The sequence below is a fragment of the Lepisosteus oculatus genome, chromosome 28, assembly GCF_040954835.1.
Source record: "Lepisosteus oculatus isolate fLepOcu1 chromosome 28, fLepOcu1.hap2, whole genome shotgun sequence".
In the NCBI taxonomy this organism is placed as follows: domain Eukaryota; kingdom Metazoa; phylum Chordata; class Actinopteri; order Semionotiformes; family Lepisosteidae; genus Lepisosteus; species Lepisosteus oculatus.
This window is the reverse complement of record NC_090723.1, coordinates 3,703,165-3,730,008: the sequence shown is the minus strand read 5'-3', so window position 1 is coordinate 3,730,008 and position 26,844 is coordinate 3,703,165. Positions and strand designations below refer to the sequence as shown.

The 26,844-nt window shown below is 45.7% G+C and overlaps 1 protein-coding gene across 1 annotated transcript; it reads left to right on the top strand.

Moving 5' to 3' along the window:
* The first annotated feature begins 3,160 nt into the window (after positions 1-3,160).
* map3k14a (mitogen-activated protein kinase kinase kinase 14a) lies at positions 3,161-26,708 on the top strand. Its single transcript, XM_015362003.2, has 16 exons — positions 3,161-3,271; positions 15,253-15,547; positions 16,066-16,135; positions 16,423-16,603; positions 18,033-18,452; positions 18,919-19,053; positions 19,351-19,480; positions 19,701-19,829; positions 21,175-21,279; positions 21,931-22,094; positions 22,631-22,781; positions 23,425-23,772; positions 24,292-24,398; positions 24,770-24,908; positions 25,323-25,423; positions 25,944-26,708. Exons 2-16 carry the CDS (start codon positions 15,271-15,273, stop codon positions 26,106-26,108), a joined length of 2,622 nt encoding a protein of 873 aa, XP_015217489.2. The 5' UTR covers positions 3,161-3,271; positions 15,253-15,270; the 3' UTR covers positions 26,109-26,708.
* Positions 26,709-26,844: the final 136 nt, after the last annotated feature.

Below are 26,844 nucleotides of genomic sequence, written 5' to 3'. Positions count from 1 at the left end.
CGGCCTACTACGCGTTCGTTATCCCGAACCGCAGGTAGGATTGGTCTGGTCAGGGCATTGATCGCATGTTCATTCCAAGCATGTCCCAACATTCCCAGCTGAGCCAGGCTTGTTACTAGGTGACGACGATAGGTATTGATGTGGCAAGCAGACATTCAAAAACCTCCTTGGCCTTCTAATGTTAACCCCTTATTATGACTTTATAGACTAGCATACCCCCTTACAGGCAACTTCCAAAACCGAACAGCTAGCTGGGTCTTTTACCAGAAAGACAGTACAAAGTTTTTTAGTCACTTCTTTACCACCCTCATTTGTTTTTGTTAATATTAACCAAATACAACAATAATAATAATAATAATAATAATAATAATAATAATAATAATTGCTTGCACTTATACATCAATTTAATCAATTTCCCTTTGGGATCAATTAAGTCTTATCTATCCACATGAGGGGGCGGGGCAGAGGCACTGTGGTTAAGGCTCTGCACCTGTGGCTGGAAGGTTCCCGGTTCGTATCCTGTGGCTGGCAGAGGAGTCCTACTCCGTTGGGCCCCTGAGCAAAGCCCTTAACCCCACCTGCTCCAGGGGCGCTGAACAATGGCTGACCCTGTGCTCTGACCCCCAGCTTCTCTCCCTGCCTGTGTGTCTCATGGAGAGCAGGCTGGGGTCTGCGAAAAGACAAATTCCTAATGCAAGAAATTGTATCTGGCCAATAAAGTTTTCTTATCACATATAGTCCTTTTTCTGGACACTCCACTCAAAGCGCTTTACAGGTAATGGGGATCCCCTCCACACCCACTAGTGTGCAGTCCCACCTCGATGATGCAACTGTAGCCATAGTGCACCAGAACACTCCCCACACACCAGCTACCAGTGGGGTGGAGAAAAGAGAGATGAAGCCAGTTCATAGATGGGGATTATTAGGAGGCCATGATTGGTAAAGGCCAGGGGGAAATTTGACCAGGACACCAGGGTAACACCCCTATTCTTTTTGAGAAATGCCCTGGAATTTTTAATTACCAGAGGGAGTCAGGACCACGGTTTTACATCTCATTCCAAAGGATGGCGCCTTTTTTTAGAGATTGAAGATTGAATCTTCTTCTGATACAAGATTGAAGAATTCCATCATCTTATTCTGCACTGCTCTTTGGAACAGAAGCTTTGTCTTGCAGAATTGTTTACACTGGTGCAATACACTGGCTTGGGGTTATACTACAGCCTGTTGAAATAAGAAATGACGCAAAATACTCTGTACGGGGCACAGAGTGTAGCCAATATTACTGAGGAGATTCAATTACACTGTCCTGGAGAGAGGGACAATGAAAATTATTAAAGCCGCAAAAGAACAAATAAACATGTTCTTGATAAAAACGTTCATTTTAACCTAAAGTTCCCTCTTAATTCAATTGCCGAAGCAGATTTTCAGCACGCCCTAGCCGATCTGCTGCGCAGTTGGGCTGCAGGTGCAGACTGCTGCGAGTTACGTCAGAGCTCTGCGCCGCTCTGGGATGACGAGCGCTGCAGGAATATAAACTTTCCAGCAGAGGGCAGTCTAACCCCGAATTGGGAAGACGCTGAACTATTCTCCCTTTCCTTCTCATACCTTGTGTATCTCAAAATGTGTTTTGTCCAGAATATACAGGTACATCATTAAGAGCTGATTAAATTTAAAACTGAGGGTGACATATACGCACACAAAATTAAACTTCTCCGCGGGCAAATTGTTAACCAGTGAATTTGGGCCGTTGATTCTAGCGAGGGTGCAGGACAATGTGTGCGTGAGGGAGTATATCAGCTACTTCAGTTTCGGGAACCACGACGAAAGCTTTCCAGCACATTGGAGGTGTCTTAGTAATACATTAACACTTGGAACCTCTCTATAGAAATTTCCAGAGTCTCTTTCGAAAATCCACAGGGCATGTCTGTAGAAACCGTCAAGTTATTTTTGTAAGGATAAAGTAATCTGTCTGTACTTGAGAGGTGTCCAGGGAGAACTTACTACGGCTTTCACTAGTTGCCCAGATATTAACCTCATAGGTTGCAAGTTGCAGAGATTTCTACTTTAGCTGAAGCACAAGAACAGTTGCAACCAAGAGGCCATTCAGCCCATACAAACTGATTGGTAGTTTGTAGCTAATTGATCCAAGGATCTCCTCCAGTCATTGTGTGATGGAAACAAGGGTCAACGTGACTGGGTAGCTTGTTCCCAGCTCCCACAACCCTGTGCGTAAAGCAGTGCGCCCTGTCCTTAGTTTTAAATTAAACTTCCATGTCCTTTACACTTGTTCCTGCGGGGTCATTTGTCACAGTGAATTCCGAAGAACTCTGGTGGGTTGATTTTGTTTTTCAATGCCTTTGGAGGATTTCAAATCTGTTTCAGGTCCCCCCGCAGTCTCCCCTGTTCAAGACTAAAAGGATTCAGTTCCCTCACGTCAGTGTAGCTCAATGTAGTTCAAGACATCGCGGAGCAGCCATTACTTAAATCAGTCCTGTCACTGAAATAATTTCTGTGGTGCCCAGGCGAACGGTACAGGGTTCACTTCTAGCCAGGAGTGTGTTCTAAGTGGAGTTTGTTCTCTTGGTTTCATCGCACGGTCCAAAAGAAAGCCTGGATAGGCTGATTGGTGTCTCTTTATTTTGTCCTTTGTGTCTATGTGTGGGCCTTACAATACATTGTTATGCTGAAATGCTTTATACCAGTAGTCCTGCATAATGAGTTCTGTGGAACGTCTGAGGGTGTCATTCCAACAGAAACTCTCTTAGCTTCACCTTAGGATTTGTGAGAGATTTTAAAAGTAGGTGTCTATAGGCTCAAACCTATACAGCCGACGATATTTTGGTGTAATATACAGTATTTCAGTTATTTTCTAATATGACATCATGAGGCAGAGGATTTACACATTGGCCTTTTGCTGCTTCAGAAAGGAAATGCTGCCCAGATGCATGATTTTCACTACTGTACGTTTTACGCGAGGTAACAGAAAGAAAACCCGGTTTCACTGAGCAGATATTTCTCATTGTAGAGAGAAAATATCAAGTTAACATTCAACAGCCTGAGCCACAAACCCAGCTAGAAAACGACCTCCTGTTTAAAAAACAAACCACGAGAAATACTTTCGTTTTCTATCTGTCACATCCTCTTGTTAATGATGTAATGTGTATCGTTGAGACAAGACATTTTGTTGTCAGTGCTGTGCCCCTGGCCGAACCGGGAGAACTCCCGAGCCGTGCAAGCAACTCTTCCAGACAAAATACAGCGAAGATCTCGGGTGAGTTCGTGTCCATTTTTACTCGGTTCGGTATTTCAAAGGGTTGCAAGATAAAGCAAACTAATTTTTAGGACCAAAAAAATATATATTTTATACATAAAATGGCGGAGATGGCTGGAAAAGGGGAAGTAGGTACCGTACAGCAACATGAGACGTTTTTCTTCTTCTGAATCTCTCCGGATTTTAAAAGCCATCACGGACTTTTTCTGTTCCGAATATGGCGTGGTTTTGGAAAGTGTACCTTCTTGTACTTCGGGGAGTTTGGACAGGATCCAAAGAAAGGGCATTTCAACGTGATTAGCCGTATTTTGTAACTATATATGACAGAGATCTTTACCTGCCCCCCTTTCTGTCGGTAAACGGACGGAATCCGACACCCGCTTTGTGAAACTCGTGCTTCTCAGAACACATCGTCATTGTTTTAATAAATAAGATGGTTTGCTTTTTATAAATGTTTGTTTATGCAGTGTACCCTAAAACAATTATAAATACTTTCTGACGTAGTTACGCGCAATATAGCAATTAATTTTCAGAAAGACATTGATTCATTAACAACTATGTTAAAGTTAATGTGAGCCAGTTTACGATTGTTGACATTGCAAAACTCATTAAATGTAATGTTTAATATTTGAAGGTTTACGATTTTGCTGTTTTGATTAGGTTATACTTATGTTGCGTTGAACCTTAAATGTTATTGCCTAAACAAACAGCTTGTTGTCGTTTTCTGTTATTTGTATGATGTTATTTCTGTACACAAACTGTTTAAGAAGTTAGAGGGCAAGCGTATATACTGTACAGTAGTAACAATGTATCTCTGAGAAGTGCGTTTTAATGCATTATATTTTGGAATATCTAAATGTAAAGGGTACTCATTTAGACTAATAATAATTTATATTTGTCTATATTTTATTTGTAGCTTGTACAATACCAATACATTTATTAGAACACTTATCGATACTATTTATTAAAGACGTAGTGTATAATTTGTTATTGTATTAGTGTTCAATTTTTTTGCAAACTCGTCTCATTTTGAAGGAATTAAAAGGCTAAAGGAACGTTGCAGGCACCACTAGTCTTGTGATTTTTCTGAAATGCTGTCCAGGTAGCTGATTCACACGTTGGACAGCAGGGTGAGGTAAAACAGTTCAGTGCTAAAGGTTTTGTCAGTGAGCTTTTGCAAAGTCCACTGCGATTTATAATTAGTGCCCGTGTGTTCACTGAGTATATCTACACACTGACTTAATTAAAGATCAATCTGTAATGGTACCTGTTTTGTAACTATCCAGTATTTACGTGTGTACTCAAAGCAATATCATACGCAGCAGATGCAGCAAATGAAATTTGAAGTGCTTAAGATACAATTCAAGACTTGGCAAACACCTGGCAGATGATATTTATTGTAGACGAGTGCAGGATTGTGTAGGTAAAGTAAGTAAAAACAAACTATAAATACTACAACAAAAATCACTGAGCTAAAAAAAGTGATCTTATGAGAAAGGTTTTGGTGTTTGTATTGAAACATTGTTTCTACTAGACAAGGGGTCTCAAACTCAGTCCCTAGAGGGCCTGATGTCTCTTTTACACAGTTGGTCTAATTATTTAATTAACTACACAGTTAATTAAATAGACCAACTACACATTTCTAACCAGGGTCTCCAGTGATTTATAGGTAACTGTACCTTTAAAGAAGTGATCCACTTCAGTGGTTTCATGATCCAAACATCCCACATTCTTCTGGGTCTGACTGATATACAGTACAGTATATACATATATACTATATATACATATGGGTGGATACTACACGTTGTTGTTTGTAATTATAATAATTACTTACACTTATATAGCGCTGTTTCAGGATACTCCACTCAAAGCGCTTTACAGGTAATGGGGACTCCCCTCCACCACCACCAGTGTGCAGCCCCACCTGGATGATGCGACGGCAGCCATAGTGCGCCAGAACGCTCAGCACACATCAGCTATCAGTGGGGAGGAGAGCAGAGTAATGTAGCCAATTCATAGATGGGGATTATTAGGAGGCCATGATTGGTAAGGGCCAATGGGAAATTTGGCCAGGACACCGGGGTAACACCCCTACACTTTTCGAGAAACACCCTGGGATTTTTAATGACCACAGAGAGCCAGGACCTCGGTTTTACGTCTCATCCGAAGGACGGCGCCTGTTTACAGTATAGTGTCCCCGTCACTATACTGGGGCATTAGGACCCACATGGACCACAGGGTGAGCGCCGCCTGCTGGCCCCACTAACACCTCTTCCAGCAGCAGCCTTAGTTTTTCCCAGGGAGTCTCCCATCCAGGTACTGATCAGGCTCACACCTGATTCAGTGGGTTGCCAGTTGTGAGTTGCAGGGTGATATGGCTGCTGGCTGTATATGAATATTACAATTCATGATGCCTGCAGCTTGCCGGTCTTTATGAAGGGTGTGCTGCAGAGTTTTGAACTCCAGTCATTAACCAGGCCCTTGCCCTTGAAGTATTCCAGTCATGCCTGTGGAAATCTGATGAATCCTACCAGGGACTGAAATTGGCACACACTCCAACACAGTTTGGGGGTGGTTAGAATAACACAGCCTCATAGAAATGCAGCCCAGGGTTCTCTTTACACAAATGCAAAGAATGCTGTACATTTGAGTAGGCGTGGATGAGTCACTTGTGAGTGCAGCTTAGCATTCCATTTAATGAAGGAGAGCTAAGTGCAGTTCTTTTCAACACTGCACTTTAGGGGAAGCTCATTTCTTAGTCTTACACGATAGCTCTGTTCATTCTGCTGTTCCACAATGGGATGAAAAATGTTGCCATGTAATTGCATTTTTTCCTGGTAATGTTATCCTAACATCCTCCACTACAGTGTTAAAATGCTTGGTTGTCTAACATCGAGATATCCTGCTATTAACTCTCTGTTTTCAATACTGAACACATGAATTCCTGCTCATGAATTAACACCCCCAATCATCCCATCTTCTGGGCAATGGAACACCCTGCACTGTGTTCATCAGTAAAATTATTCCATTCTCTGCAGGCACATTTAAGAAGTCCTGTCTGTCCCAGGAAAGGCTGATTAGCTCTTTGGTTTGTGGTTGGATTGCAGTTACTTATCTGCACCAGATCTATGCCAATCATGTTTAATTATGCACTTCAAAGCCTGGCATCTGCACTGTTACATGCACAGCACAAATTGGCTAATGGTACCCTTGCAGCTAACACTGACATACAAGAATATTGCAAAATCTAAAAGCAGTATAAAATTAAGCATGTGACTAAGTATCATTTATTGGACTACATCATGAGTCTGTGTAGTTCATTCTTTTCTGAAGAACTACAGATTTCTGGGTACCACCCTGGTAGACGCCTTTTTGAAAAATGGGCAAGATATGGAATATAAGAATAATGAGGCTCAAAGTCCTGTCTGACAGTGCCAATGGGTAACCAATGTGATCCGCCACCCTGAACCCCTGAAAGACAGACTCTAAGATCAAAGATCTGTCAATGACTGAGAGATCAGACAAGTGGTGTGGCAGTGTTTAACACAGCAAGCAAAAAGCTTGAAACTTGAGTTGTTTAGATGTACAGTATGTGTCCCACAACAGGGACATGATGATGTAAAGTGAAAATCTGGTCATTCTTTTATTGCTTTTTGACCCCTGTATGTAAGTTCACCCAGTCTCCTAACATCCTAACACCCAGTCCCAGCCCTGGTCCTGGGGGTGCCCCTGTATCCCCTGAATTTTGCTTCCTCTGTTTTCTTAATCCAAGACTAAACAATTCAATTTTTCTATTTGGGACATATTTTTAAGTTTGCCTTCTCTTGAAAACTAAAATAACATTTGTGACTAGTATAATTCCTGTATCATCTGAGTCTCAGAACTGCCCTCATTCAGGTGTGCAGCCAGAGGTTTAACCAACTGGACCTCTGCAGAAGGACAAAAAGCTTGCCGATACCGTGCCATTACCTGTGTCTGTTCATCATCAATTGATCACTGACCACTCACAGCTCAGCTGGAGTGAATCCCAGTGGACACTGTGAAAAAGTTCTGAACCACTTTCTTAACTGGACACTCTGAGCCTTCACCCTTTAACGAGTCCTAATAAACAGCACAGCATGTCCTTTTGAAAGACTGAAGTGTGATTTGCTTCGATGTGCAAAGCATCCTGTAAGCAGAATTTTTCACATGAATGATAGAAGTCCGGTTGGAACACTGCGTAGAAATATTTACCGCGGTAGGTTCAGAGACCATCAGGTCACGTTACTGTGAATTCTTTGGCACTGGCACTTTCATAAGAAGAGACCGTTGTGGAATGTGGAAGTTGGCAGATTTGGTGATTGGTCTTATGGGTTTTTTTCAATTTTAAGGTCAGCTGCTTGGTGAAGGAAGCAGTCTGTTTACCAATATCTGAACCAGAGGCCTGGTGCCTTGTTTTTACAAACCTCTTTTTCACAGACATTTTCGGTTTCAAACATAAGGTCCCGGCTTTTAATAATATGATGAGCACATTAATTGTTATTTTAGTTAATATGTGGGTTATACTTCCTTATTATTTCCAAATTATTTTGATGTGCAGGGATTCTGAGATGGACACATGCTGGATTTTGTAAATAGGTTTTGATTTAAGGGCAGCTGAGCACTGAGCTGAGCATTATTATAAAGCTTGAAATAAGTCCTTTTAAGAAATTGTTCCTTTTTGCTGGATTGCTTTATTCACAAAGTGGGAGTCCTGATGAAGAAATAGCGCATACAGCCAATCTTCTTCTTCTTCTTCTTTTTCACAGCCTTAGTCCCAGACTGTCCTGGGGTCAGCTGCTTTGGTTGCTCTTCTCCACTTGTCTCTGTCGAGCACATCTTCCTCACTCACTTCACATACCTCCATATCTTTTCTCACACAATCTATCCATCTCTTTCTAGGCCTGCCTCTTCCCCTGTTACCTTCCACCTCAAATTCCATTACCCTCTTTGTTACTTCCTCAACGTCCCTCCCCATGATATGTCCATACCACCGTAACCTCGCCTCTCGCATCTTCTCAACCACATCCACCACCCTACATCGTCTACGGATTTCTTCATTTCTGATCTTATCCTTCATTGAAATATGTATAGCGCATACAGCCAATGCCTGCAGAAAATATGCAAGGAACACGGAGGACATGTTGGAGGACAAAATACGGTCTTGAATGATAAAGATGAAGTAGATTGAGTAGGACTGGAGCAGGCGGTTAGGAGTCCTTGCGCCATGGTGTGGCTGTGGTCTAAAATGTTCTCATTGATGGGATTTGTGGGAGCCAGTGGTCTAGGGAAGAAGTTTCAGTGGGGATTGAAGACCTCAGAGAAACAGATTCTGTGAGGGACCAGTACGTAGTAAATATCCAGACTCGGCGTGTGTTACGTATCGTTGAGAGCTGTTAGTATGTGCCACAGTCACTCACTGCCAGTTCACCGTGGTGACCAGGTGACAGTTTCGGGCAGGACTAATGGCAGGTAATACGCGATGCAGTTGTCTAGTAAGTGGAAGAGGGTCGAGCAGCAGGCTGTCTTGTTTCCCAGCTGAGACTTACCGGTGTGGTCAGGCGCTGGGTATCGGCGGGAGGGATGATTGCGCCGTCTCCCCTACAGGGGCTGCAGTTTCGAGAGCGCAGTGCGGAGGTGTCCTGAGGTGACGCCTGTGGCTTTTAAAAAAGCGGAACGATAAAAGAAGAAGTGAGAGATCCCATGGAATGAAGAACAGTGAAGCCATTCTCTCCCACCCACTGCATAAAGGTCACCTCTGATGTTCCCTCTCTTGTGTCACTCGTAGAGACCAACCCCACCCTCAGACGCCCCAGCTCTTGTGTTTTCAGAATCGCAGCAGAACTTTAGACTAGCTGGGCTAATTTTAATACAGGGTTTAATGTGTGGAATGCATGCCTTGTTGAGGCCGTGCTTTATGAATGGCATGCTGCAGTACAAGCTGTGGGGCCGCACTCAAGAGAGCCCAGCAAGGATTACACTGCATGAACATTTGTGTGCCTTTGATTCATTATTCTCTTCCTTCTTCCGGTTCTGACATTCCCTTTTTAATGTCTGTAAGGACTTTCTGCATCATCTGCTCATACCCGGCTCACAGTTCCAGCAGTCAATGCACAGAGGTGATCATCGGCATTCCTGCACTCTCACCTTGTCTCCGCTGTTGGTGTCAAAGCACTGTTGGTAATACTGGGCAGCATCAGCTACTCTGTGTAGCCGCTGGGATTGCTGTGGTTGGTATCTATAAGGGAGGTTTATGAGAAGCAATTTATCTTCCAATACTCTATATAAAAGAATGAAGTGGCAGTAAAATTTATTCTAGTGTATTATAGAGTATTGGCCTGTACTTAAAATGAACACAAATCAAACTGGATTGCTATACATTTAATGGATGGATGAGCAGATGGACAGATGGGGGGATACTTGAACAAACACACATAGATGGATCTACCTATGCTCACCATGCCAATATCGGCACTCAACACACTACTACCATATATTACCATGATTGTCTGAGTATAACCATAAAGCAGGTGTTAGGGTTTTATTCTATCTGTGTTTCGCATGAGTTTTTAATTCCAATTTTGGTGAACTGGTTACTCTAAAATTGTATCCCAGACAGTCTGTTGAAGAGTTTGTTTAGAGCTTGAGTTAGGCTGAAGTATTTCAGACAATAAAGGCACGATGTGTATAAATAGGCGATGGAAAGTTTTGAGTGGTCTTACAGTATCAGACACAAGGAGTGAATGCAATTAGTTTGGGCTGAGAACACATTCAACAGGTTTGGCTGAACGGCTTGCTCTGAGGATCACTACCTGTTGGCATAGCACACACACCTCAGGACAGACTGGACAGTAAAGGCCACCTTCTTGGCCGACTCTTCTTGGGCTAGTGGCACAGATATCAGGGCCATGCAAGCTCTCGAACCCTTTCCCACGAACTGAACATTTTGAAGGGGGCCATTCCTTCCAGAACACAGATCTGGGTGATGATCTGGATTTTTATCCTGCTTTGAGGATGGGGGCGTGGGCAGAGGGTAGCCCGGGCCAGTAGAATGCTTGCTGGTCGTTCAGGCTGCTGTCTGCTCTGTGTGTGACAGTGTAGAGCCAGCCCAGGCCTGCCTTCTATGGGGAGGAGGGAGCTGGGAACCGCAGACTGACTTCCCGTAACTCACAAACACGGGCGTCCAATCAGAGCTCAGATACTCAGAGCTCAGGGTTTGGCTGGAGGCCAGTGGGATAAGAGCAAAGTAAGAGAAGTTAAGAGGCAGAGGAGAGGAGTCAGGGCGCTAAAGGATTTTCCTTCGCTTGAAAGCCTGCTGTGAAAGCACTGGACAACGAGAAAGACTGAAAGCCAACCCTGGTATGTTTAAGGCCTTTTATCTCTAAAGACATTTTGTGACCTGTTCCATTCCTGGCCTGTTACTTTGCTCTTTGTGTAGCAGGAAGTACAGGCAAGAAAAATAACTGTGCGCCATTATGTCAAGATCTGTAAAGAGCATGCAGGGGGGGTGCACAGACTGTAGTTGAGGCTGTAGTTTTAGAAATGGGGCCATAAACACCAGTTTTCAGTCACTCCCACTGGTAAAGGGTTTGGTTTAGAAGGCATGAGACAGTCGGGAACATAGATCTGATGCCAGCTGTGAGACTTTTATTGGCACCGAAGAGCTAACAGCTTGACAACAGCGCACTCGCCCCTCGAGCCAGCCGGTGCATGATCTTCATCAGTCTCCGCTCCTGCTGAATGTGATTCTTCTTCAGTTTTCTGGCTGTATGTTTTTTTGTTTCAGTAAAAGTTTCCACATGATACTCAGTGCTCATTAGTGCGTGCTGTGCCTTGGGGAAAAGGTCTTCTAAAGAGGAGAGCCGAGTCTGTGCAGAGTTGGCGCTGCCACTCCCCAAACCTGGGCAAGGGCTGGTGGTGTGTGCTTCCTCGACTGCGATCTGCATGCCGCCTTCCTCTGGGCTCCTTCACTTCTCTGCACGTAACACTCAGGGTGTGCAGAGAGAGGAGCTGAGTGAATTTGAGAATGAAAATGTCCTCTTGCTTCAGTACAGTACAGTAGCTGTCTGAGATACCCAGGGTGTGTTTTGCACCGAGGTTAGGGTCACAGGCATGGAGGTCTTGTTCTCACTGTTCATGCTTTGCTGCTGCGTCAAATCTAAACACCACGGAGGTGATTTCAGTGTAATGTCAAACAGACACGATCATTTCTGGATTAAGTGCGTGCAGGATGGAAGACGATTCTGTACCACAAAAGAGTAAATGATTATCACATCTCTGTCTCTAAGTGTGTAGAAATAGTGTCTTGACTTACATTGAGTGCTGTGTCTGCATGCACCCTCCCTCTCACAGTATCTAAAACATCCTGCACATTGTCTTTTCTGGACTGATAAGCACCTATAGGATGGGCAGATGACTTTATTGCTCTCCCAGCATTAAGAAGCTGCAGAGTGTGCTCTTCATATTCTGAAAACCGGTTTAAATAAAAATAAAATAGTCTCTCAACACAAAAGGACATTAGTTGTATAAGAAGGCTTGGACATAGTTCTGCGCAGTGCTAAAAGAGTTGTATGTAGTATATTTGTAGAAATAGTTTTACAGTATATTCATTTTCTTTTGATTGTTTTCCGAATATTGTTTTAAACATTATAAGGCAAAAAACCTTTTTTAAACAAAAGGAATTTTCTGGGTCTTACATGATGTGCATACTTTTAAAAGATCCAGTGCTATACGAGGAAATCCTGGTATCTTTCACTCTTTTCCTTGACATTTTCGTAATGTTCTTGATGATGCCTTACAGTGTGCGAGCACATTTAGAAATTCCAGTGTGTTTTCTCTCAGAGGTTTGTCTTGCTTTTGACAATGACAAACATGGGGCTGACAGCACAGGGACAGAGCTTGTTGCCCTTGGCAGAGTGCAGCTTGTGGACAGGCTGGGAGTTTGAAAGGGGGCCGCGGCTCTGGGAGAGACATGGACAGCTGACTTTAACATTTCGTCCCCTGCCTGCCGGCTCCTGCTCCAGCTAAACTATTTATACACTTAGGGAATGCTGCCGGGGAGAGGCTGAGACACACGTGTGCACTCCATCGCTGACAACCCCAGCAGCCACCCTGCGCCTCTGCAAGTGGCCACTTCTCCTTGACTTGTACGCTGTGTTTCTGCTGGGAGAACCACAGCTTTCAGCAGTGGAAAATGGGCAAAATGAAGGCTGATGAGATGGAAGCTGTGTCACGCAGATTAAGTCCGTGTGAGGTGCAGTGAGGCTACAGCATGTGCCGCGATACTGCTATTGCATCTCTGTCATTAATACTGGCAAGTGGAAAAAGGAAAGTCTGCTTGACGTCTGTCTCACTATCACAGAGCAACTAGAGAGCGAGTCGAGTTAATTTACCGTGCAGGGTGCACAGCCCTACCTCGGCCTCACTGTGTTTCATGGTGTTGGTATATCGCAATTTGGGATTGACCTTTCTTTCTCTACGGCTTTCAAATGACATCACTGTGCTTTGAAATAATCTGGACGGTAAATAAACGATACATCGTTTGCTGTGAAGAAATTGACGTCAGTGACGTCATCACAGGTGAATCCATTGTGGTAAATCTTTCAAAGGAGAGGGCAAAAAGCAGTGCAGGAGAGCAATCGATGCAGGCAAATGAAAACACAGTACCACCACTTGCAAGCAGGCTAGTGAGAGAAAACCATTGATGAGCAGGGAGAGAGGAGTGAGTGGCATACTGCAGTGTAGGATCTGTATTACGTCTTTCTGTAAAAACCGGTTGGCTGGAGGTTGTGTGCACTGCAGCTGGTGCAGTGAAGCATGTCTGTTGTGTTATGTGATTGCTTTGTGTCTGCTGGGCAACACTCCAGCTGTGGCATGTGAACAGGACAGACAGAACTGGGCCAGAATACAGCAGCTGAGTGAGTTCTAAATAACACTAGAATGTCCAGTGGGTGCTCTGCTTTTTATGCTCTTTAAGCTTGAAGGGTCTTCAGCCCAGTGTTTACCCCAGCCTTAACAGTGTTAATCTGAGTGTTTGTCACTCCCCCTGGAAGAACATCAACATCTGCAGCATAGATGTGAATTTATAATTTCCAGTTATGAGTCCAAAGCCCCACAAGTCTACACTGCTCCTGTGTGCTTTTAATCATGACAGAAATGGAAACTTGCTGCTGTAGAAAGATTTTCACTGAATTCTCACAGGCACACAGTGGAGCATTAAAGACTGCTTTCCAGTGTCAAACTTGAATTCTTGCAACTTCCTTTAACTGCTCACTGATAGTTCTGCATGTTGTCCTTCACGACACACAGCAGCAGGGGTGTAATTGTTCTATTGTGAGAAAAATCTAACAGCCAAGAGATCACTTTTCACTTTTTATTGCCGTGAAAACAGAATCTCTTTGTATTTCTGCCACCTTGACCCACCTGAAGCTCTGATAAAACAAGGATCAGATCTAGCTGGAGAGATTAACTGTGGTAACTTGAGAAAACTGCACCACACAAGAAAAAAAAGCATTATATGATCTTTTGTTTGCTGAACAATGGGAGCTTGTGAGGATTACAAGCAGGTGTTGAGTCACAGTTTAGACAGTTGAAGGCAGAAGATAGTGATTGTACAGTGTTTTCTTCTTAGTTGTGGTTTGGATGGTCATTAATGTAAAGTACCTTAAAACATAATGTCAGTGCGCTTTCACAACAAATGGCTATTGTTGGTCTGTGTTGTGTGGAATTAGTCACAATATAACGAATGAGTGAAAAAAGTATGTTCATAAGGGCATCCTGACACAGTGCTTGAATAACTCTGCAGCCTTGAACAACTGCTCTTCAGGTTATCTTAAAGTGCTGCGTTGTTTCATACGTCATTGAATGTGTTCTTCAACCCGGCTACCTAGTAAAGGAAAGCAGTTCTGGAAATAAACATATTTGACTTTCCCCTCTTCATCTCAGTTGAAAGACTGCTGCACTGTGTCTAACAAGAACAGGTACCAACACAGGGAGGTCATCCAGCCCATGCAGCCTGCTGGTAATTAGTAGCTCATTGACAAAAGGATCTCATCCACTGGTTTCTTCAAGGAAACCAGGGTGTCATCTTCAGCAACATGGCTGAATAGCTCGTTCATTCCTCCACGGCCCTTGGGGAAGCAGTGCCTCCTGTTTGAAATGTGTTCACATACGTGGATCAGGTCACCTTGTCGTCATCTCTTTTCAAGACCAGAACACCTCAGTTCCTTCAGCATGTCAGTATAAGACACTCACCTAAGCCCCAGAATACATCTCATTGCTCTCCTTTGAACTCATGCCCAGCAGTGATATCTTTTCTATAAGACTGTACCTTAGGAAGGAAACTAAAGGGACCCCTAGAACGTCTTTTGCGCAAAGCTCCTTCCCCAGAGCCACCTTCATACTCCTCATTAGAGCGACAGAAAAAATGGGTTCAAGAAGTAGAGCAAAAAAAGGGGGATTGGTTTCAGGAGGGAGATTTTATCTGGGTCCGATCACATCCTATCTCTGATTCCACTGCACAATTTTCAGACAAGCTAGAGCCAAAATGGTCAGGTCCAGCCTTGGCAATTAAGATTCCAAGACCAGTAAATTACCGAGTACAATGGTGTGACCAAAGTAGCTACAACATTAAACCCAAAACTCTACACAATATTCTAATTGAGGCCTTACTGGTGCTTTACCATTTTAACATAACATCCCTTCATTTAAATTCTATGCCTTTAAATCTATATCCTAATGTCTTGTTAGCCTTTTTAATTGCTGCCCCACATTGTGTCTGCAGAGACACCTAAGTCTTTTTCATTAGTATCCTCTGCTGTCTCAGCATGTCTAATTTTCCGTATAAAGCTTGATGTTTTTGCTACCTAAACTATTAACGTCTGACCCGGCAAGGCCTGATACTGAAATCAGGCCTTTAGAGACTAATGTGTGTATGAATCTTTTCATTTTGTCCATCTGTGCAGAAGCTCAGTGCAGGAGGGATGGAGGTGTGGAAGCAGAGGATCGGGGGCTCCACTGTCCCCTTCATGGAACCGCAGAAGGACCTCGAAGTCCCGTACAAGGGGTACCAGGGCCCCAGTGAGAAGATCATGCACTTCCAGCCCCCGCGCAAGAGGAAGGACAGCCTGCACCTGAGCGACATTCCTTTCCCCCCACAGATCACCCAGCTGATAACCCGCGGCACCGCCAAGCACGTGGACCAGGCGCAGCAGGGCGAGGACAAGCTGTGCTGCGTGTCCATCATCGCCCAGGCCGAGTGTGAGTAGGACGCAGGGCGCCGGGGCGGTGGGGGCATCTCACTGGGGACCGCCATGGTTTGACCACTCGAGCAGGCCGCTTGTACAGTTACGTAGTTCAGAGATCACTTGCACTGCAAACATTATTAGGTTCAGAAGTTGGACAGGGCTCAGAGAGTCAGATCTACAGGTAGCATGTTAAAGATGGAAAGGGAATACAAGGAACAGACTGAACACCTTAAGCACTGGACTCGCCTCTAACAGGCAGTGCAAAAGAAACAGATGTTGATAACCAGAAAAAAGATTGCTTGTACTTTTACTGTCAATTGATGGATCCGAACCCTCCCTGGGTTACGAAGCTAAAACAGCAGGCAGCAGTGGTTTGGGAAGAAGTGGCTTGCTCTACAGAAATCTAGCTGGCTCCACTGCGAGATCCAGACAGGCTTGAGAGTCCCATGAATTTAACTCCAAGCTGATGCTTTGTGAATACAACAGCTGCCCCTGCTTAACGTGTCCTGTGTGTGTTTTTCTCTCCGTCAGGTGAAGGAAAACAAGAATTCAGCCCCACTTGCTCAGAGGGGCCTTTCATCGGCTCGCCACACTGTTTCAGGTATTTGCTCTCTTCTGCCTCCTTATCTAAAGTCACTCCATGTCAATCTGTTATTTACAACGAATGTACTCAGCTAATATTCTGCTCCGCTGTTTAATATTTTTAGGGGTTTTTTTGCAATCAGAGTTATAATCTGGTTTTAATTTGTTTTGCTGATCTTGTTGTGTTTTAGTAAGTGCTATGGACCTTGACGTACAGTAAATAACCATGCTGTCCTAAGACCACTGTGCTGTTACTGCCCACACGTTAATACTGGACCTTGTGTCCGCTATCGTTTGTCCTATCAGATCTTCCCTAGACCACAATAATGTGGCCCGCACCACAGGCCATGGAGAGGGCCACACAAGCAGGAGAAAGGAAAGGCGGAAAAGGAAAAGGCAGAGGCAGAGGGGAGAGAGGGAGAGACAGAGGAAGCCCTCCACAATTCCTGAGCAGGAGAGCAGCTTCCACAGTTCTTTTCAAGCACAGGTACAGCCTCTGGGCGGCACGTCTCGGACCCGAGCACTGGACAGCACCACTCTTGCAGGACCGTTGCTTTCGCCCAGATTGTAACATCTGTGGTGTTGTAACGTCAGTACATCTGCACAGTCGTTCAGTCACCATCCTCTTCCTCCACTGCACTGGAAAATGTGCTAGTATAAATAGGAAGAGGTGTGGTTTTAATGACAAGACATGGCCTGCTCTGGGCTTGGGGTAGCCATTGTCCAGCAGCTTTTACCCTTGAGCCATCAGCTTGTGGACACATGGAAACAGCCTGTTTTAACTGCTTCAGCAGGTGATTTGTGCAATGAAGGATTTGAAATAGAAATATTTACACCCTGCAGATCTCAAGCATTGCATTTGGCCATTTATAGACTTAACTGAATAAATCAGTCAATTTCTTAAATTGGTCGAAACTCATACTTGTTTCAGCTCTTGAGAAACCAACTGTTTCAGGGTGATTTATAAGACTAGCTGGATTGTGACCCTTTGTGACCAGGATTTCGACCCCTGTTAAAAACTGTATATAGATACACCCTGTGTTCTTTCGTATAGAAATAAAAATATCTAATCTTGATCATTATTTTTTTGTAAAAGTATGTGAATGCTCTTAAATTTTAAGATCACTGACATTTCTTGGTAAAATTGAAGATAAAATGTTAAGAAAGATTTTTCAAGAAAGATAAGATACAGTCCCTGCTGCACCAAGAAATGTAGTTCTGTTCGAATAGAGTATTTATTCTCCTTTAAATGTAAATGTAAATGTAAAACCCTGTCTGTGATAATAAAGAATATTTCTGTGACATAAGGCAGATTGTTCCACGTAAATCCTGATTCCTGGATTAGTGATACCCTAAAGAGCGCATTGTTGAGGACCTGTGGTTTTGAGATTAAGAAATGCCAGAGTTTCAGATCGCAAAGGGAACTGAAACTGCTGACACTTACACACTGATGACTGCATCCCTATTAAAGTCCCCTGTTGCAATCACAGCTGTGTGCAGCAACATGACATTTAGCTTTTTCAATGAGTGCACCTGTAACAGTTCGCAGATCCCTGCACTGTTAAAATCCAAGATTCTGTAAAAGTCGCCAGTTAAATGCACCGCAGTACTCAGCCTTCCTATCTCTGTGTTCAATCCTTAAGACAAATAAAGCTGCAAAAGATACTGGCTGAGCTACACTTTAAAAAGTTTAATCTCTTTGGGAGATATTTAATCTACGGGAAACAAGCTGAAGTCCGTGTGCACTCTGTTTAATCAGTTTTACATTTAAATTAAGGCACTCCCAGCGACAAAACTCGCAGTCCCGTTTCTCTGTGTCTCTTTGTGTCCTTGTCTTTCGGTGGTCGTACCCGTTGACCCCTCCCAGCACACTTTTCCTATCTCCTCCTGACCTCGCCTCCGTCTTCCCTCTCCAGGAGCAGGCCCCTGGGCCCAGCGTGTGTTACAGCAGCCCCAACAGTTCTGGGGTGCAGGAGACAGAGGTGCCCGGCTGGCCGAGGACCCCAGTCCTCGAGACAGCGCAGCCCTACAAGCTTCCAGACACCGCCCTCCTGCTCTTACAGCAGGGGAAGCTGTGGAAGGTCTCCCTGCTCCCGCCCAGGGGCTTGCAGAGCCTCGCGCTCTCGGAGGATGGCCAGGAGTCGCCCCCAGACTCCCCCGACAGCAGCGCGGCGGGCTGCAGGCTGGCGGTGCAGGCCCTGCGGGGCAGCGTCAGCCTGGGGGAGCGCCCGTACATGAAGCCCTTCTTCCAGGAGGTGAAGAGGGACGCATGTGCCCAGGGGGAGGAGGGGCGATGGGGCGAGGAGGAAATAAACGAAGGCATCCTACTGAACGAGGTGAGGCTCAAGGCAGGCAGCTGGACTTTGCCTTTCTTTCTTTGCCTTTTTAAAAAAATAAAAATTCTCATGCTATCTGGAAAAAGCTGATCGTGCTGTTGAAAATGCCGTGAAATCTTTCCAATGAAGAGAGCAAGGTGCTCCAAAAGGCCTCCTCTTATTTGGAAGGTTTTTAATGTTTTCAACCTGTTGTCAGTTTGTTCTTTCATTCAGTTCCAACTCCCTTGCTCTGAGGTGGGCTGTCTTGCTGAATGTGTAGCTAGTAAAGTGTATCCTGGAGAATCTGTTTGTTTTTTTCTTTTGACCAGACTGATGTTCTTTCTCTCCTCACTCTCCCTTCATTCTGCATTCAGCTGCAGAATGTGGGTCTGTATGGGACCACGGGACCATGGGACCATGCGCTCTGGCAGCCCGGCCCTTCCTGTGCAGGGTACTGAGCGCGCACACGTGTCGGCTTGTGTTACAGAACCTGAAGCCACAGAATTATGGGTACAGGGAGGGCGAGGAGTACTCTATCTGCAGCCACGTGCAGAACGGCTCGTTCGGAGAGGTGTATCAAATCCAGGACAAGAGCACAGGCTTCAAGTGCGCCGCCAAGAAGGTACTGGACAGTGTTGTTATGTCTTCCTCCCAGTGCATCTATTACTGTCTGCCTTTGCTTCCATCTGCCTGTCCCTGTGCATAAGCAATAGGGGTGCTGTGGTGAAGCGTTTTTAACAATGTGCTGTAGTGTGTGCAGGGTCTGTCTCTGTGTCAGCTTCTTTATTAAACACGCCAGCTGGTTATGAAGACTTTTGATTGTGTCTGTGAAATATGTACAAGCTGCCCTGAGTTTATGCCTCTTTTCAACTGCAGCTTTCGGAAGTGGCTTGACTCTCTGCTCTCTCTGTTGGCACAGATACTCCTGGACAACTTTAACTATGAGGAGGTGGGCTCGTGGAGTGCCCTTAACTCTCCTCAAATCGTCCAGCTGTTCGGGGCCGTGAGAGAGGGAGGGTTCGTCACCCTCTTCATGGATCTCAAATCGGGTAAGTGACTCCCCCCAGCACACACACACACCCCAGAGCTGATGCTGGCATGAACCCAGGAGACTGCATGATGTTACTGTGCTGACTGCAACATGACATCACCTGCTGGTGCAACCCCCTGACATCAGAATTGATGGACTAAACCGTCTGTGAAATTTATCTGTGCCAAATAGTAAAATGATGCTGTTTTCTTACCACAAAAAACTGTCCTCTGCTCTAGGATCTGTGGGCCAGCTCTTGAAAGAGAGGGGCCGTTTCCCAGAGGATCGTGCCCTGCATTATCACAGCCAGGTCCTGGAGGCTTTGGTGCACCTGGAGAAAAGAAGAGTTCTTCACCGGGACATCAAGGGTAACAGACCCCCTGAGACACTGATAGAGACACACTGAGACACACACAAACACACTGAGACGCTCATAGAGACACACACAAACATACTGAGACGCTTATAGAGACACACACAAACACAATGAGACACTCATAGAGACACACACAAACACACTGAGACACACACAAACACACTGAGACGCTCATAGAGACACACACAAACACACTGAGACACTGACAGAGACACACACAAACACACTGAGACGCTCATAGAGACACACATTGAGATACAAACAACAAACTGAGACACACATCATGACACACACACACAAACACACATTGAGACACAAACAACACACTGACACACACATGCAGATACGCATACACACTGGGACAAACAGAAACACCTTGATACACACATATGCGGGCATATGCACAAAAACACGCATGCCAAAGCTGAGATACACAAAACAGTATATACAGACGAGCACACCCTGAGCATTCAGACATGCAAAAACCCATGCACACCCACAGAGATGCACAAAAACGTACAGAGAAGAACTGCAAAATAAGAGTGTTCAAGCATCATCTGTAGGTTTAAACACTCTTATTTTGACATCCCAGTTTGGTGTTTATGAGAGCAGCATAGCTGTGGTTCAGCAAGGCCAAAAGAGTAATTTGTTTTTGGTTTCAGAATGACAAGGCGTATATTCCTACTTGTTTCTAAACCAGGGCTGTACTTATGTTGCTAACCATCAGTAGTCCTGTACAAGTCTCCTTTCCAAAGAGTATAAGTACATTGAGGAGATGTAGTTGAAAGCTGTTTTATTAAAAATATACAATCTGTACGAGGGGCAAGCCAGTGCTTTGAATTCATAAGGAGATGGGATCACTCCTATCCCTTGTTTTTTCTGTTATTATTGTAAAATTGCGAACTTGTTTTTGTCTTACCTGTCAGAAAAAAAAGAAGGGAATTTTTTCTCGTGTTTTTTTTTTTTCAATCTAACCGCCTGATCGGCATGGTGATATTTATTTGATGGCTTTATATTGTGGTGGAACAAAGGCGCACCCTGCCTTACTTGCAGCGAAGTGTGGGGATTTCCAGGAATCGCGTGTCGTGGGGGCGGAGACTTTTAGACGTCCGGGCCCAGAGAACAGCGCAGCCTGTGAGTGAGAGCGCCCTCTGGTGTGCGTACAGAGACTTGGCTGCGTTGTCAGAAAGGAGAGTGCACTCTCACACACACTGTACTTAAAAATTCCAGTATGTTGTAACCGAGTGAAGTGCTTGGTCTGAAGGAGTCTTGTGGTTTAAGAAGCTGCAGTGCTGTTTGATCGCAGGATAGTGAGCGTTCTCGGTCTTCCTCTTCAGCTGACAACGTGCTGCTGTCAGAGAATGGGGAGGATGCTTTCCTGTGTGACTTTGGACACTCAGAGAGACTGGACTTCAAGGGACAATATCACAGAGCCGTTGTAGGTAAGTATTCCCTTACAAAACCTGACTGGCGCCAGCCTCACTCTCACACACTGACCAAGCAGTGCTTTATGTATACCCCTGGCTGGCTGGCACTCAGTAGAGCATGATGCCTGATGGATTTGAAACGTCTCAGATGAGTAACAGTGGTCACAAACGGGAGGAAGCCATTCGAGTGGGCTAGCTTGTTCATTGCTAGCAGGCGATTGACTTCAGCATCTCTTCCTGCCATTTCTTAAAGGAAGCCAGGTTCTCTGTCACAACAACATGGCTCGTTCCAGACACCCACAACCCTTTGCATAAAGAGGATCCTCCTGCTTTTGGTGTTAAACGCCCTCTCCCTTAGATTCCATTTGTGTCCTTAGGTTAGTGTCCCATGGTTAGCCGCATTTCTCAGTAGCTGGAGTCATAGACACATTCTTGCTCTTTTTTTTCCAAACACCTTGCCCATACATGAGGCTGTAAGTTGAAGAAAGAATCATGCTGCACTTCGCCACAGCTATAAAGTGGGGTTTGGGGCTTCAGTCTAGCTGTGGGTTATATTACCATACAGCCCAGGATTTGGGTTGAAGATGCCAGGGTGCACATGTCTGAAAGTGAGGTGAGACGCACAGGAAGCACTCCCCCCACGCCCGTGTCTGTGTGTGTCTGCAGGAGAGGGGCTGCACGGCACGGAGACCCACATGGCACCGGAGGTGGTGCGCGGAGAGCCCTGCAGCGCCAAGGCAGACGTGTGGAGCAGCTGCTGCATGATGCTGCACATGCTCAACGGCTGTCACCCCTGGACACGCTACTACACGCACCCGCTGTGCCTGAAGGTGGGTGTGCGCAGCTCCCGGGACGTGTAGAGCAAGGGCCTGCATCCACATCAGGGAGGAAGGACGCGAAAGCTGCAGAATGCTCTCTTTGCTGGGCAGAGTAAACAAGGGAGGTTCCACAAAAGTCCACTAAGATCACGAGAAGAAACATAAGAAAGCTTGCAAATCAGAAGCCATTCAACCCATTTAGTTCATTTAGAAGTTTGGAGCTAATTGATACAAGGTCTTTTTGAGGGAAGCTAGTTCAACAATATCCTCCACACTCCCACAAGTTTTCAAATAAAGAACTGCATCCCGTTCTCAGATTTAAATGCACTTCTATGAAAACTTTCACTTGTGTCCTCTGGTTCATGGGTCACCATTTATTCTGAATGCCATGCACAGGGAACGCCCTGTTTTATCTAAAGAGAATAATCTAAGAGATGGATAGTCTCGCCTGTGCTGGGTTGTTATCGAGAGGATTGTCTGTCACCAGTGTTATCATTTGGTGACCGATTGCTCTCCTGCGATTTTATGATTTTCTGGTGTCCCGCCAGATTGCGAACGAGCCCCCACCAGTGAACGAGATCCCGCCCACCTGCAGCCCGTACACTGCTGATGTCATCAGGGCGGGGCTGGAGAAGGACCCCAGCAAAAGGGGTTCAGCTGCGGAACTGAAGAAGAAGGTGGACAAGGCCTTGGAAGAAGGTGAGTGGGGGTTGGGGTTCCATGTGTCTAACCGGCTGGACATTGTTGTAGAGATCAGAATTGAGATCACAAGGCCAAAGGTGATGCAGATTGCCTTTTAGGGGGGACCTGCATGTATCTGTCTCAGACCTGCAGAATGGCAAAATGTTCTTTCAGTTGCCCATTGGATAGGTTTAGTCAGGTCTGAAATGTGATGGCTGTCTGTTCTAAAGAACTTGTTCCACAAATTCCACATTGAGAATCTTCCAGATACTGTATTTGTAAACCAGGCAAGTTTTTTTTTCTCAAGGGGTATCTTAGTAGTTGCTGTAGCAGTATCGTCTGATATTTCTATCTGTAATTCTGGATTGATAGCAGCTATCCCTTGGCAAGTCTTAAATCCTAAAAATCATGACCAGTCTCTAGGTGCTACAGAAATAAAAAAGAATAAAACTCAAGGATTTGGTCTTGGATCAGTTCATGTTGACTGGATCCTTGTCTTTACAAGTACAGTTCACCACTGGGTAAAGACTGATTCGCTGCTTCAGCTATCTGATATCTGAGAGTGCAGAGTAAGATTTATACTGTAGCCTACAAGCTTTTCTGATGAGCTGTGGCAATCACTGAGCACTGTGAGAAACTCACTGTGTTTGTGTCCGAACAGTGGGAGGACTCACCAGCCCTGTGAAAGGACCCTATCAGGAACCGGCCAGTGCAAAGCCAGCGCTGGACAGTTGCATGAACAATGACCCACTGGAGCCTCTCCTAACCCCTCCCAGCCCCTTCCGCTCACAGCAGGAGCCCCTCAGATTCATGCCAGAGCACGAGGGCTCTTGGAGAAGAAATGCCAAGGACAAGAAACAAGACAAACAAGAAGAGGAGTACAAGGAGGAGTTTGTGCCTGAGCTGCCAAAGTCCCTCTGTGCCCAGCCAGTCCCTCGCCCTGTACCCCAAAAACAAGAGTCCTGCACCACGACAGTGCCTAAGCAAGAGATGCAGCAACTAGAGAGAGGTAAATCAGGCATGTCGTTGTTTGATGCAGTGTCATACCAACCTGTGTGTAAATTGGGGAACACGTGGGGTCACACAGTCTGCAACAGCAGCCTTCCAGCCATATTTCCTAGCAGATTTGAAGCGTTGCCCTTGCAACACAGTTTTCTGCTACAAAGCACTTTATGTGCCAAGGAGAACTTTGAAGGAGAACAACTAGTTGAAAGAATATAGTGCTTGGAGAAAAAGCCAGAGGTTAGAAGTACTCTTTGTACTTTGAGCATTTACTTTGAGATGTTTTTCAGGAATATTGTCTGCCCAGTAGATGCTGGGTTGTGGTCCATACAAATCACCTAAACATATTTCACAAGTTCACCTCATCCTTCACAGCAGGGAGTGATGTTCCACACCCTCCTTCTCCTGTGTGTAACACAGGGCCTCCCTGTTTTCCACCTCAAACCATTAACCGGCATCTCTTATTCACCGAGTGCGTTGGCGCTGACCTCCTGACGTGTGTGTGTGTACTCTGTGCTTTCTGCAGCCTTCCTAATGACCAGCCTGTCCCAGGCCCACCCCCCCGAGCTGCAGGAGCAGCTGCTGTCCTGCCTGAGCAGCGACAGCTACTCCCACTGGGACCCCGGCGACAAGGTCAGTGGGGAAACCACATGGGGGAAACTGGGAGCTCCGCTTAGGGTGGTCCGGGGCAGAAAGAACCAAGAGGGGCAGGAGGACTGTCCACTCTGGCACCACACATTTATTTAGGATGTGGAAAAGAGGTTTAGCTCAAGCTCTCTTATTTACTGGGAGAGATGTGCTCCATGGCGCAGTCCAGCACAGCAATAACATTACAAACATTATTAACAGAGAAGATGGCACAGTAGTGTTACAGGAGGTAAGAGAGTTTGAGAGTTACCTTACTTTATTACCAGGACTGGTGTAAATAAAGCTGCTAAACTTCACCACGCGGCACCATTTACCATTATGTCCATTTACCAGTGTCCCTGTTCTCCCACCCACAGGACTCCGGGCGCTGGTCTCTCAGCGTGAGGGATGACCTCAGTTCGGGGGTCTTCTCCTTTAATAGCCAGACCGATGGGCACAGCTTCAGCATGGACACCTGGCTGGGCCCCAACTCTGAGCCCCCCAGCTGCTTCAATGGTGAGAGGACTTCCCCTAGCCCTTTGTGCAGAAAAGAGGCACTTCAAAATGTTATACTGTATATATTATATATGATAAAAACATTATATGACAGACTGCCAGCTGTGAAGTTAACCCAGCCTCCGAACTTCTCAAGTGACTTTTATAATGAAGCACTGAATCAAACCTTTGCCTGTGTGACACAGCGACATCTCCTAGTCGCTTTCTGTCATTACTGCACTTTTAATGTTTATGTGGCCGAAATGTGTATCGCACAATTAATTGCCTGTCTGTTTGACAGTAAGGTCTTCCCAGCAAGGCAACATCTCTTGGTAGTTGCATCAGTGGCTGGTTTACTTATGCAGCAAACGGTGTCAGGTGTTTTGCAACATGGCGGTGTGGAATTACATCCCTGCGCTGTGTTTTGCTGTGCAGGCGTAGATGTCTTGATCCGGGATTTTGAGGGGGAGTGGCTGCAAATCCGGGAAGCTCCCAAGGTGAAGGTGGGGCACATCGCCACCGGGATCAGTGAGCAGGTGAGAATTCACAGCGAGGAGTTCTGTTCGGATTCCACTCCTGCCCTGTTTCTGATGACCAGGAGCATGGGCCAGTAAGACAACACTCAGCTGTTTTTAAGAACCCATATGTAGCTAAATTGTCAAATAAGAAGTAAAAAGGAGATTTAGAGACTTGTAATATGAAGTCACAACACTCATGTAAACTGTAATCGGAAATGCTCCAGGGCCAGTGGGTGGAGTGAACAGCTCGTCTCGTGGGACGAACATTAAGGTCTGGGGTGGAAATTATCTTAGCCTCAGGTGTGTTCACTTGCCAGTTTTATTTTACAGGAAATAAAAAGAAAAAATCTGGGGGGGAGGGGGGGGGTTTGGGCGGATATCTTTGACGTCCATAAACTGGAAGACGTTAAAACACATCAAAAGCTGCTAATTCTGTTGCTTTTGAATGCCCCTCAGTGTAGATTGAACAGTAGGGCTCCGAGAGCCCAGGACTCTGATGCCCACTCACCTGGCCTGTGTGTATGTGTTTCCCGCTCAGATCTCAGAGGCAGCCTTCAGCCTGGTGATGTCGGAGGGAGACCCGGTCCACTACGATGACGAGGTTTGCGACAGCGGGATCAGGCTGTGCTGCGTCTCCGCGCCCGACTCTGGCCACGGCTGGAGCTGGCGTATCAGGGACGGCGAGCTGGAGGTTCAAGAGTGATCACACTGTCCCTCCCTTTGACTCTGCGCAACCCGCTCCCTGATTTGTCCAGTGTACATAGTTAACCCCTAAGCATGATCCTGTGGAGACTACCGAGCAATCCTGCTGACATCACTTCCTGATGACGTATCACTATGGACAGTGTCCGCTCTGGCACGATGTCGCCTGCCCTGCAGATCCTTACTAAGCGATGAAGGCAGGCCCAGGTCTTCACACGAACCCGAAGTGGCCGTGGTGGATGACCTGGGCTCTCAGGCTGCTCCTGGGGAGATGGAGGTCGACAGATGCAAGAGAGATGGAAGAGACGGGAGCCCCCGGAGTCCCTCGGCAGGCCAGGCCTCCAGAGCACGGCTGGCGCATAGGAGCGAGGATGAGTGTCTACTCGGGGAAAAAAACGAGACACGAAACCCCCCTTTGCGACTCCTGATCTGTGGATGAAGGGGCTTGTGTCTTGTCTGTCCCTCTTTTTCTCTGTCGCCCTCCCTCTGCCCTGGGCCACATCGCATCACCCTGCCCATCGCCCCCAGAAACCCCATTTCTCATCTGCGTCTCCTTTATAAGTAACGTTGGAACTTACAATAAAAATGGAACTGAGTGCCATGTTTGTGATGATCATTTAGTGCTCATGACACGTTTCACTCAGCATAGTTAAGGTCCAAGAAGAAGAAACTGGGGAAAGAGCTTGGAAAAAGGAAAGCCCCTAGAGGAGGCGTCAGCAGACATACAGTAACAGACC